At 33.5% G+C, this 13,841-nt stretch overlaps 1 protein-coding gene across 2 annotated transcripts; it reads left to right on the forward strand.

The window, feature by feature from the left end:
* Nucleotides 1-78: 78 nt before the first annotated feature.
* LOC114729410 (probable thimet oligopeptidase) lies at nucleotides 79-11,325 on the forward strand. Of its 2 annotated transcripts, XM_028916414.1 has the most exons (21): nucleotides 79-97; nucleotides 1,864-2,048; nucleotides 2,201-2,322; nucleotides 2,898-3,061; nucleotides 3,331-3,421; nucleotides 3,595-3,774; nucleotides 4,426-4,506; nucleotides 5,125-5,205; nucleotides 6,112-6,204; nucleotides 7,202-7,282; nucleotides 7,351-7,513; nucleotides 7,667-7,787; nucleotides 7,887-7,959; nucleotides 8,452-8,559; nucleotides 9,124-9,221; nucleotides 9,330-9,375; nucleotides 9,780-9,876; nucleotides 10,475-10,548; nucleotides 10,640-10,744; nucleotides 10,823-10,909; nucleotides 11,063-11,325. In XM_028916414.1, the coding sequence occupies exons 2-21, from the start codon at nucleotides 1,892-1,894 to the stop codon at nucleotides 11,171-11,173; spliced, it is 2,133 nt and encodes a 710-aa protein (XP_028772247.1). In that variant the 5' UTR covers nucleotides 79-97; nucleotides 1,864-1,891; the 3' UTR covers nucleotides 11,174-11,325. The 2 variants fall into 2 exon arrangements, with proteins under 2 accessions (XP_028772247.1, XP_028772246.1); XM_028916413.1 differs by lacking the exon at nucleotides 79-97 and having other exon boundaries at nucleotides 1,840-2,048.
* The last annotated feature ends 2,516 nt before the right edge of the window (nucleotides 11,326-13,841 follow it).

Below are 13,841 nucleotides of genomic sequence, written 5' to 3' on the forward strand. Positions count from 1 at the left end.
TTCAGCTACTGAAGTTGATTGGCAACTCCATCCACCACCACCATTGCTGCTGACTCCATTTATCGTGGGTGAGCGCAACATCATCTGCGAAACCGTAGTCAGGTTCCACAAATCTGTGTTAAAGATAACTAAAATCTCAGGGGTTGAAGATGATCATGGTGATGTGGTTAGGAATATGGAAATAAGGGAGGCGATTACGAGAGAGAAAACCATATGTCTGATACGCAAGGAGGAGTTCAAATTAGGAGGAGATGCAGACAAATTACCTTGCGACCATTTCTTTTGCTTTGCATTTATCCATGTTTGGCTCAACTTTGACCAAAACGATACTTGCCCTGTTTGTCGTCGTGCTTGCTTCTCGGAATTTCTGATCACCTGGAATCGCAGTCCCACCCCCACCTACAGTTCTTGATAGTTCCTCAGAATATTTCTTCTCCCCCCTGCCCATTCTTACCGAGGTGCACTTGTTTCACTTTATATTTAAATATTTTTTTTAAAAGTTTAAAATTTAATTTACTTATTAAATTTCATTTCTTCATATTAAATTAATTTAAATTTAAATCATTGTATTATGTTAAATTATTTTAAATTATATTTTATTATTTATTAAAACTCATACCTATTTTGATAATTTTAAAAATAAACTTACTTTTACTTTTGTCATAATCTAAATAATTTTTTACTAATATATTTTTACAAATTAATTTTTAAAATTTTAATATAAATATAATTCAACTTATTCAATTGAATTTTACCTAATTTTACTTTTTTAAAAATTAAATTAGAAATAAATTATTTTTTCTATCGCCAATTCAAACATTATTCGGATCAACTTTCATTTTCATTTGGCTTTTGAAGAAAAGGCTCACTACCGGAGAAGCCAATTGTTTAGCTTCCAACGTTAGGTTGCATCTCCTTCACCTGCTCTTTTGTTCTTTCCTTTTCTGCCCTCACAGTTTTTGTCCTCATTCTTAACTTTGTTGCTACTTGTCAATTGTCATAACTTTCGTCTCCATTCTCATATTTTAATATTTACATTTTTATTTATTTCATTTATAATCACTCTGTTTATTTTATTATGTTATTTATTTTATATAGTTTTAAGAAAATAATTATTACTTTTTACTAATAAAAATTATTTATTTTATGATTTTCCCTTAAGTAAAAACAATTAATTAAGGTTTTTTATTTATTTAAAATTTTTTAATAATAAATTAATTTTTTTATTTTTGCAATTTAAATTTTAATTTTTTTGCCAACATTTTTATAATGTGATTTCTATTTTAAATTGTAATGTGATTTTGTTTAGATTAACTTTTATAAAGAACTCAATTTTAAAAGTTAAAACTTATTTAGATGATTGGTAAAAAAGTAAGTTTAGATTTAAAATAACTTAAAAATATATAAGTTTTACAATATATATAATTTGATAATTTTATAAAAAATATTAAAATTTAAATAACGTCATAACAAAGTAATATACTACCTCCGATTCTTAATATAAGACCTTATTTGACTTTTATTTGGTCCTAAATATAAGACCCCAATCCACTTTGTCCCATATTTACATATTTTTTTTCTAAAGTAACCCTTCTAACAATGATAGTTCTAGTCAATATACTTGATTAGCAAAGATATTTTAGAGAAAGACAACACCTATTTAGGACAACTAAACTAACTCAACTTACTTCTTTAAATCCTCAAATTAGTCAACTGGCTCTTATAATTAGGATCGGACGTAGTATTAGTTATTTATTGCTATTCATTACATCATTTATTTTTGGAATTTCTTCGTACGCGTTAATTTCAATTTTGCCATTTCACTCCGCCAAAAGCTAAACAAATTTCCCTCGCGCTCGGCAGGTTGGTGACCAAGAAAAGACCAGAGAAAATGACGGGAAGTGAAGAAAAGAGTGAGAAAATGGTCAGGCAGAAGAGAGACAGAAGCCTACTCGCCTTCACCGGAGCTGCAGCTGTACTTGCAATTGCCGTCAACCTTGCCATCACCGCCATCAAGCATCATAAGGAGAAAAATCGAAGGAAAAAAGGTCCAATTATCTCTTACTTTCTTATCTTGGAGTTAACTTAAGCCGTCTGGCTTGTTTTGCTTCAGTGATCTAATTTTATATATAATTTTTGGTTTAGTTATAGTTTAAATGAATATCTATTTGTTTCTGAAATCGCTTTCGTAACGTTGTAGATCTTCCGGGTTCCAATGTGCGTATTAACCTATCAAAATCTGAGATTCTTAAGTTGGCTGACCAAATCATTGCTAAGTCAAAAGAGGTCCATGATGCTGTTGCCTCAGTCCCCCTTGACAAGGTACTCTTAATTGTTGTACTAGCTCAGCTTAACATGAGAATTAGTTAACTAATTTAATTTGAGAAGATTAAGAAAACTAGTTAAGTTAGTTATTTGTAGTAACTAGGTATTGTTTTTCCTAAAATATCCTTGATTATTAAGTAAATTGGTTAGAACTATTTTGGGGAAAAAATAGATAAATATAAGAGATAAAGTGGATTGGGTCTTATAATTAGGATCAAAATAAAAGCCAAATGAGCTCTTATATTAAACACGGGAAGTAGTATTTCTTAATCTTTTTTGATGCTATTCATGAGGGAGCTTCTTCATGCACTGTTGGTGTATTTAACGGCATTTTATTTGTGGCATATTCTTGCTGAGAACTTTTAAGGATATAATCCTCTGTTCAACTTTCTTGTATGTGTATGCGTCTGTTCCTAATTATTTTCCCTCTATCTTGCTTCCATTGGTAAATTCATAACTGTTGTCATTTCTGTTTGTTGATATTAACTTTACTCCCCCCTTTTTATTTTAGTCGTCACCGTAAATTGTTTTCTTAGGCTTGCTTGACTTAATTGAGTGGCCAAAAACCGCAGGCTACATACATGAACGTCATATCACCTCTAGCAGAACTTGAAGCACAGCAATTCCCGTTGATACAATCTTGTGTTTTTCCAAAGCTGGTATCTTCTGTGGAGGATGTACGCAAAGCTAGTGCAGAAGCAGAAAGAAAAATAGATGCTCATCTTAACTTGTGCAGGTTTGGTTGATTAGTTTATGGGAATATGTGGTGGTTACGTTTAACTGTAATCTACAAAGTGAAGAAAAACCAAAATGCTATAATAGCTTTCCCTACTATGCTTATTTTTCTACCAGAAGCAAAAGAAAGGAAAACTTACGGTTTTTTAAGTTTTTGGTTTTCCGTGACTTATTCAATATGTGTCATTACAAGATATTAAAGATTTAACTTTCTCTTCAATAGAATGATTATAGAACTAAATATATTAGTGTTCCATGAAATCGGATCAGCAAACGTGAAGATGTATATCTTGCTGTCAAGGCATTTGCAGCAAGGGGGGAGTGGATGAGTGCTGAAGCCAAATGCTTTGTTCAAACTCTGGTAAGACAATTTCTATTTGTAATTATAGTATAATATTTTTAGGAGATTTTGTTGAGAAAATAAACATTTTTGTCCTACCTAATTACGTTTTGGTAAACTCAATTTTATATATCAAAATGTTATCCATGTGAAAGACAAAATCCAGATCTTGATTCTTGCCTAATCAGTGACAGGTGAGAGACTTTGAGCGAAATGGATTGAACCTCACTGCAACCAAGAGAGAAGAGTTACTGCGTTTAAGAGCTCAGATTGATGAATTAAGCTTAAGATATGTCCAAAATCTTAGCGACGATAGCAGTTTTCTTCTCTTCAATGAGTCAGAGTTAGCTGGATCGCCTCCAGAGTTTCTCAAGGTTTAGTATGATTTTTCTTCCCTTTAGTTTTATTTCTGACAAAACTTTTAGTGACTTTAGAAATTTAGATGGTATGTCTCCAAAATTAACTTTTTCTCCATTGTGATCCTTAGAACAAGTAAAATACTAAGTGAGTGCTTACATATAATGGACGTTTTATTGAGTTAGACATATAATGGATGTTTCATTGAAATTCTCTCCTTTGAATGGAAGAAAAATATATTGTCAATGAAATTTTTCTCCTAAAAATTTCAAGCAAAATTGAATTTCTGAGAAAATTTTGAATCTTTGTGATTATAGTAAACCATCCAGGGCATCTTTGTTAGTTCACAATTGAACAGATCCCTCTCAGCTTCCTGGACACGAAATATTTTGAACCTTTGTGATTATAGTAAACTATCTGGGAAATCCTTATTAATTCACAGTTAACCAGATCCCTCTCAGCTTCCTGGACGTAAATGATTTAATTGGTCGGGAAGATAAGCTTTATATGATTTTTTTTTTTTTTTTTTTAAATTCAACTCTTCTCAAAAAGAGCTATTAATATGAGCACTCCTCACTACTCTGGTTCTGAGTTTCCTTGAGAAAAAGAACATTTCTGTCTTGAAGAATTATAGTTTTAAAACTTGGAATAAACTGATTCCATCACAGGCTTTAGATAAATCTGAAGACGGAAAAGTGAAGATCTCTTTGAGAAGTCATCATGTTGCAGCTGTACTTGAACTTTGCAAGGTATCGCATTTGAAGTATTGATAAGTGATTGCATGTTGCTTTGTCAACTGAGTGCTATATTATCGCAGGGCACTATATTGATTTTTGTATCCCCTTATACTACAAGGCATCTGAGGTTCACGAACCATATCTATTATAAATCGATATTTTCGTTTTCATAGTGGTTTGCCATTTGGAATAGGTCAAGTGTCTCATACAGTTGTAAGAAGGACAGTCTGCCTGGAAGTAGATGCGAAGTACTGAATATTATTTCGAGCTTGATTTTGCCAAAAGAGTTGTTTATAATCGATTGTAATTTTATAAATACTTTACTAGATGATTATCATTCTTAAACTCTTGGTTAGACCAAGATGAAACCTACAACTAATTCTGTTGAAAAATGTGAGTTATCAAACAGTATGCGCCCACAGTAATGAAGGGATTGACTAAGAGTAATCATATTGTCACTGTAGATTCTGAATTTATTTCATGTGCGCAAGCAGAAATATTAATTTTTTCTGTATAGCATCTATTAGGTCTATTGTTTGTCATGGTGGTGGGTACATCTTTCTTGTATATCACCATTTATGTTGAGAACTCTACTCACATGATCTCTAATATTTCCTTGAGTTTGTGAAGGTAGGAACTACAAGGCGGATGGTAGCTAGAGCATACGGGAAGAGATCTGGAGAAGTCAATCTTTCACTTTTGGAAAATCTGGTAATTTTTGTAAATGGAATCAATCACTACTAGGACTTCAATTTCTAATATCAATGATGAGCCAATTGTGAGCCATGAACATTGAAGTTATTGGTTATTTGACCCAAAATTGGCTTTTCTAGTGGGTAATTGAATTATAAGCGACTTTTTGTTATTGAAATTGTACTTAGACTGCTAATAGGAATTTGGAAATAGAAGTAAAAAACCATAAACCAAAAGCTAGCTTCGTTGCAAGTTAATGATTTGTGAGCAACTTTATGAGTTGGGTAATGTTACGAAGTACTAAAATACCAGAAACTGCCTTTTTAGCGGGTCATTGAACATTGATATATGTACGTGACTAACTGAAATTTAGAGGTGTTGAAGGAAACCAAAGAAAATGTTTCTGTGCTTTCTCCCTTATCATTCAAGGCAGAATCTGTTGATACGAATGGGAGAGATTTGTGTTATGGTTGACTACAATCCAGTAATTCAACACCCAATCTAATCCCAATAAAATAAGAAGTTAGAGACATCCTAATCCTCTCCCACCTCTTTGGCAGACAAGGTAGGATAATATTTATTTAAAACAACTTAATTAGTCTTCAAATAATAACATTCTCTAATGCTCCTTGACGAATTCTCCAGGTGATTGTATAATTCTATATATGCTCTAATTCAAAGAACTCATTTGTGATTCGTTAAGAAAATTGAATTTTTGGACAAAATTTAAAAATATGAATTGTGAACTTTGTAGAACAGTTGTTTTGATTAAATTTTGAATTGCATATCGTATTCACATGAGCATATTTAGGCATTGAGTTTATATGATCCTTGATTATGTATTTGTTGCTGTGTTGTTTCTTGAATTTTCATTATGATACATGTTATAAACTTGTTAATGCATATTCCATTGGTATGATTCAGGTGGAACAACGACATAAATATGCCCGGTTACTTGGGTATTCAAACTATGCTGAATATGTTGTTGATATTAGGATGGCGAGGACACCTACAAAGGTTTGTATGGTTCTACTAGACATGTTGTAATGTGATTATAATTAGAGGTCTATGAACTGGGTTTCTGTTGGAAAATGCTTTTCTAATTAAAGTCAAAATAATTTTTCATTGGATTCTCATGACAAGTAACTATATGGTAACTTGTATTGCATTTCATTTCGGGATGCCTGGTCAGTGGAAGAGGAAAGGAGAAAGAGTGATATGGATATGTGGAGACCGTGATGTGAACCGTTTGTCTTTCTAGTCTGGTTTAGCTTTTGTCTTCAGTTTATCTGTGTTTACATTTTAAATTTGGTGGTAAACGTTAAGTCAAAAATGCATCTATTGAACATTAAGTCAGTCCAAAACATTTCTTGCTCTTATTTCTGCTATCTTTCTTCTATTTCATTTCTGCCTACTGCGTGGTGTGCTCATCAGATGAACAACTAACAGCATATGCAGTTATGTTGAATTGGAATGCTTCATCTGGTCCTATTTATTAGGCATTTTAGCTGAATCACACAGATTAAGAAAGGTGGTTAAAATTGGTTAAGAGTCTTGATTTCTTCAAAAATTACTATAATATTCCCAAATTACCCGTAATTAAAACTATTGACTTCCATTTTTGAACCTTAAAGTCAAACATGCCCCTAAATGAATCAATTAGATATGTGGGCATTTTTGGAAATAATTCATAAATGCTTCACCGAATTTTATAAAGCATCTTATATTAATGACCAAGCGAAACTCCTAAAAGATATATTGAGGGCCGGAGGAAGTATAATAAATATTCATGATCATTGATAAAGTCATATTTCTTTACAGGGTAAAAATGTATAAAAAAGCCTATTTTCATCAATGCATGTTCAGTACAGGCTTGTTTGTGTTGGGCGTGCTCTGAGGAAAATGTGATAGGAATTGAAGGCATTGTCTTCTTCCTGTGATCCTATATTTTCTTCCCTTCACTTCTTGCATGAGGCTTTTTGTTTGATGCGGACCTATTCTAAATTTTATCCAGGTGTTTGAGTTCCTAGAAGAGATATCATCCAGTTTAGATGACTTGGCCATGAAGGAACTTGATTTGTTGAAAAATATGAAGGTTTGTACATTTTTTAAAGCATTTTCTGTACTTTTATTCCTTCTGATTACAATTTGTTGTGTTTTCAGAAGAAAGAAGAAGGAGAGCTTCCATTTGGAATTGAGGATTTACCGTATTACATAAAACGAGTTGAAGAGCAGAATTATAGTCTGGATTTCATCGAGCTCAAACAATACTTTCCAATTAGTTTAGTTCTATCTGGGATCTTCAAAATTCTCCAAGATATATTTGGTATTGTTATATCTGACTATCTATTAGCCTTCTTGTATTTCGTTGCCCTGACCACCAGATATTCAATTTATTAACCTTTTTTTTTTGGGTTTGTTATAATGCATGCTGATTCTCTTTCTTGTTATGTCTCATTTTTTTTCACCAAACACACAGGTTTAAGGTTTGAGGAAATTGTTGGTGCTGAGGTTTGGCATTCTGATGTTCGTGTTTTCTCAGTACTTGATTTAGGTTCTGGTGAATTATTGGGTTATTGCTACCTTGATTTGTACGCAAGGTTTATTCCCTATTACCTGATATTTCAGAGTTTCAGTAAATTATGTTTGCTAGAAAGTTGGAAAAGTGATTTAATTTTTTTTTTTTTAAACTATAACAGGGAAGGTAAATATGGCCATACTTGTGTGGTGGCTCTTCAAAACAATGCCTCAACAATCAGTCAGGCACGGCAGGTTAATTTTTGCTTAACATTTGATTTCCTAACTTTCTGATTCAAAGCAATAGGTTCGATGTTAGAGTTCTCTATTTTCTCCCCTCTAAACGTTGTCTCATGGTAATGATTATTTACATGCCATATTTCTATCACTGCTTTTACAGATTTACTTGTGTTGAACATTGCAATCAGGAACTGAAGCAAGGATCTGTTGCTATAATGCCAATTAACAAATACAATCGTCACATGTCTTGTTCTAAAAGAAAAGTAGAACTTCTAATTGAGAAATTTCCTGCATAAATAATTTCATGCATGGATGATTATGATTCGTGTGATGTATTTATGGTCTGTTATTTTGTTTTTAACTTGTAACTACACTAACATGCATCTCATGCAAATTTGTTGAATGTACAGGTTAGGTTTGCATTTAATTATTTATTTTCCTAAACACTGAATCTTGACAATTACATGGATAAAAATATATCCCTCCATCATGTTTTCCTGTATGTAGGTTCCAGTTGCATTATTGATCTCTCAGTGTCAAAGGGATGCTGGCAGTAATTCTGGATTATTGCGATTTTCTGAAGTGGTTGGTCTTCTCCATGAGTTTGGGCACGTGGTATGTTGCTGTCGTCTTAAATGGTTCCCTAATCTGAGTTATTGAATTTATTATGGTTATCATTGTTGTCATTATGATTAATTTTTCTGGGGAAAAAGGGAAGAAAATTAAAAATATCTGAATGAGAGACATCCTGCTCTGGGGAACTTTAACAATTTCCTTATTGTTGTGGCAACTCAAGTTACAAAAGGGAAGGGTAGATTGGTGTTTATTACTCCAGTAAATGCTTTATCAATGATATCTTTCTTATCTAACTGTTTCTTTTTGCCTATTACAGAAAGCATTTTTTATTTAGTTGTTACGCCTTTATCTATCTGTCAGTTAGTTAGGCCTTTATTATTAATTTTCCTGACCTTGTATTATATTCAAGAAAAATTGGTTTTCATTGGATGTTGATCGTTGACCACTGCTCTTCAACCCTATTTTTACTCAAACTGTTCAGCTTTCAATTAATAAGAATCAGAGCATTATTAAATTTTTACTATTCATTGATTGTACTTCCATTTATATTTGTTTGTGCACATTATATTTTTCTTATGGAATCTTTTCAAATTAAACTGCTAGGTTCAACAAATCTGCAATCGCGCATCATTTTCTAGACTTTCTGGGCTGCGTGTTGATCCTGACTTTGTGGAAATCCCTGCTCAGGTGCTAGAAAATTGGTAATCAATCACTCAATCAATATTTCTTCAATGGTTTAAAAATAAAAGGACTTCACTGGTCTTTTTTTTGAACCCAAGTTCATTCTTCATGCTTGTGAAAAACTGCAGGTGTTATGAAAGCTCTTCTTTGAAATTGATAAGTGGATTCTATCAGGTGGGTTTTGCTGTCCGTTCACTGCATGATTTAAGTCTTTAATGATTTTGGTCCCCTCCACCTGAAACGAGTGATGATTATTGCTGATAATTTTAGAGTCGTACCATTCTCACTGTGCAGTGTGTCTGATTTATCTGGGGCCAGCTGCACCAGAAATCGTGTCTCCAACACTGCATTCTTAATTGCATGACCCTGAAACAGTTTGGAACTGCCATTAATCATCTGAAATGGGTCTAATAAATACTACTTTTGATCACGCTATGCACTTATTACTTGTTGCATTGATTTAATGAGTTGCGGGCATTACAAAAACTATCATTAATCATCTGAAATGGGTCTAATAAATACTTCTTTTGATCGCGCTCTAGGCTTGTTAATTGTTACATTGATTTAATGAGCTGCAGGACATTACAAAGCCCTTACAGGAAGACGTATGTAAATCAATTAAAAGATGGAGGAATTCTTTTTCTGCACTCAAACTAAAGCAAGAGATTCTTTACTGTATGTTATATCATTTTACATCATGGAATTAAACTTCATATTTGGTATCACTATGTTATGTATTTACTTGTGTAATTGATAATTAGTGTTTTTATTGAATATCTTGAAATCTGCTTAGAAGTAAAAATTGATTGGAAATGTATCGTTGATTTTAAATGTTAGTTCCCTTGTCTCTGTTGTGGCATTTTTCATAATAAAATGTGATTGAATCGCTTTTATCTATTGGGATGTGACTTGTTCATTTTTTGTAAATTCGATTCACACTGTTCAAAATTCCAAGGACGAGTATTTTGGATACCTATGAGCCTCTATTGCATGCTAGAGTCTGAATGTTCTAGTCGTAAGAATGTGAAACAGTATTCTGCTGTATGTCATACAAAGCACGTAGTAATTTTCATGGTTATTATACTGGGCAAATTTTCATTGTTCGGCCCATGTAATTTTTATTCAAGGTTTTACAATTTTTGTTAGGTGTCAGATGCTTACTATTTTCTCCATTATTTTTTCTTTTGAGTAGGAATTGAACTTGGTGTTGTTTGTTGATGGAGAGAATCTGTCAATAGTACTTCCAATTTGACACATGATTTTTTGCTAACAGGTCTTTTTGATCAAATCATACATTCTGCTGATAATGTAGACATTCTAGAGTTGTTCAAGCATCTTCACCCTAAGGTACATAAATTTACGGTATACGACATTGAGTTCATACTGTGGAATGGAAAAAAAAAATGGAAGAAAGATGTGTACAATTTTCATTTCCCAGGTGATGTTAGGCTTGCCGATGTTAGAAGGAATCAATCCAGCTTCATGTTTTCCTTCCAGTGTCATAGGCTATGAGGCTGCTTGCTACAGTCGTATTTGGAGCCAGGTACGAGTAACTCACTGCTTCATCAAAGACCATAGTCACATATCTCAACATTTTAAAACTTCATGATGAAATGTCCAGGTTTTTGCTGCTGATATATTTGCCTCAAAATTTGGCAATGATGTTTCAAATTCAAACCATCACGTTGGCATGCAATTCAGGAACAAGGTACATAATGTTATGGCATTTTCCCCAAGAGCTATATTGATTATTTGTTACTAGCGTTAAAATTGTCATACAGCTTTGTATGGGTTACCTAATGAAATTCTCGCGTATCGGTGAAGGTTTTTATTTGCTTATTTGATTAAACCATATCGGCAGGTATTGGCCCCAGGGGGATCAAAGGATCCCATTGAAGTTTTATCGGCCTTTCTGGGAAGAGAACCGTCAATTCAGGCTTATATCAATAGCAGAGCCAACTGTACTTTGTAGGGAATTTGAGAGTATCGTCTGTCGGCTCATTACCTTACACCCTGGTTTTATTTATTGGCCTATAAATTTGTCCATTTATTGAGCTTCGTTGATAAAGATAAGATGTTATGATAATTGTGCAGTTAAATTTATATGCTTGGGTTAATTATGCAGTTTTTTTTTTTTTTTTTACTTTTTTTCCCAGAAGCACCCAAATACCAGCTGACCCAATAAAAATTTATCAAAGTAAATAAGTCCGTAGCTAGCTTTTATCACTTTAAACATCCACTCAAGCTCCAGTTTTTTTGGAGATTTATTACTTCCCAGGCGAAAAGTGTAAATACTCTAGGTACTTGTCTTCTTTTCTTTTCATTTTTTTTAAAGTTGTTTGTGCCGTTGGATTGTCATTGTTTGAAACTTGATTTGGGCGTGGATGACCTGTTAAATCCTATGTTTATTAGATTCCCCCTGACAGGTTAGAGGGAGAGGGAGAGAGAAAGAGAAAGTGTATATATATAGAGAGAGAGTCGTGGAGAGAAAAAGTGTTGTGGTGAGATGATTTGGGGCATATTTTTAGATGCGGTGCCTCTGGCAGCAGAGGAGCACGTGTGCACAACCATTAGCTAAATGCTAATGTTTTTCATTCTTGGTCATCTACCTTTATACATTCCCTCCTGCATGTGAGCTGGATTATTCTATATAACATGATACTCTTTCCTAGGTATATGCGCTAGGCTTGTAGAGGAATCATGGGTTTGCGAACCTCAGATTTATTTGTATTTGTTCCTGTTTCATTTATTTGTTTGTTTAATGTTGGCCTATGATGCTTTCCCCCCCCCTCTTTTTCAGTACAGCCTTCCTTTTTGTCTTAACATTTACTTATTTTATTTTAACTAAATGTGAATGCTGTAGTGTAAGTTTAAATTGAGCTATACTTATGAATAAATAGTTTATTTTTTGAAAACAAATTTTCTAATTGCATATAGATACGAACATGTAGCTTTTTCTTGTTGGTTGGTGGGTTTTTTTTTTTCCTCTCTCTTTTGTGAAATCGATCGATCCATTGGGCGGACAATGATGATTGCTTCAAATTATGCCATGTCAAGGAAAGCCTAATTCTCCGTAGTCTTTCGAGCTAAAAAATGCATAATCTTCCCCCATTTTTTTAAAGAAAAATAATTTTTGACCTCAAAGAAAAGTCTCCTTTTGCTTACCAATTTATTATTTTCCAGTCAAATTCCCCTCTCCCTAAATTTACACAATGGTGTACATGTATATGCATGTCCTTCTTCCGGTCTTGATTATATGAAATCTTAGAAATTTAACTAATATCTTACTTTTTTTAAAAAACTTAATATATTTTTTTAACCGGCTAATTAATATCTAGAAAATACTTTATACTAGTAGGGATAGCAGTAGCATAATATGCTCATTCCTTTGGGAAATGTAGTTAGAATTTAAATTTATTTTACATTTCATTAGCTTTACCGTACAACGCTCATGTTTTCAAACGGCAAGGCCCCAGTAATAAAATTTGAACTGTTAATATTTGCTGGGAATTTAAATGTTCCCAAAATTAGTTTTTATTTTTTTTACCAGAAGAATAAAAATGACAATCTTCTTTTGTGTTTACTCGATTCTACTTTTGTCTTCCTTCAGTTTCACCAACCAAAAATTGAAACCAAAAAGGATGCCAAAGCCAAATCCAAATCCAAAACATGCATAAAAATACACGATTTATTGTGAATTTTCCGTGGCGAGCTTAAAATATTGACAGTTTTACACTCCGTTTTCCCTGTGCTTTTGCTAACCACAAAAGCTATTCTTCCAGGGCCTTCAATCTCAATCCGAGCCGAAGTTCCTTTCATTGACGTTCAGAACGCGTGATTTTGATGTGACCGACGACAGTGTCGTCTTGAATTGTGTCCTGGCCAATTGATGTTTTCTGGGGCATTTCTCGCTCGTTTCGTCGCTGTTTTCTTCAGCTTTGACCATCGAGTGGCGACCAAACGGATCCCAAAGAAAGAGAAGAATGGTTGAATTTGAATCAGAGGAAATTTTTAATGCGTGCTGGTAATGAATATCTTTCCGGGTCAACAAACAACGACGAGGAAGATTAAGCCGTGTTTGCTCTATGTATATACGACCCTATAATTACTTCTTCTTCTTCGCTTTTTTTTCTTTTTTTCCTGTTGCGTTATTCTGAGTTATCTGGATGCTTGCATTTGCATGTGCTTTTTCCGGGTTCGCCTCTTTATTTTATTATTTAGTAATTTATTTTTTGCTGGGATATATTTTATTCTCTGCAGATTGTTCGAAAAATTATCTTTTGTTTTTCAGGAAACAGAAGGACAGAAAGGGGAATCAGCGGAACATTCTTCGTATTTCTCTCTCGTCTCAAGTCGAAGAAACGGAGGACTGTGGTTGAAATTCTGAATTTTGAATAGCACCGTGAAGATTATTGCTCCTGATCGTTGCCGTGTTTCTGAATCTAGTCCGAAGGTTTGGTCTTCTCTGACCAATTATCTCGTCAACTCGTTTTGTAAGCTGTACTTATCGATGAGTTTCAGTGAATGAGATAAATACTTGAGGACTAGGTTTTGATCCATGGTTAGAGAAGTGGGTTTCCTTCTGCTTCCCAGATGAACAGGGGATTTCATGCGGCCATCATATGTTTTATCTATTGAGG

Source organism: Neltuma alba, unplaced genomic scaffold (genome assembly GCF_004799145.2).
Source record: "Neltuma alba isolate B1F8T4 unplaced genomic scaffold, ASM479914v2 tig00012631_pilon, whole genome shotgun sequence".
Taxonomy (NCBI): Eukaryota; Viridiplantae; Streptophyta; class Magnoliopsida; order Fabales; family Fabaceae; genus Neltuma; species Neltuma alba.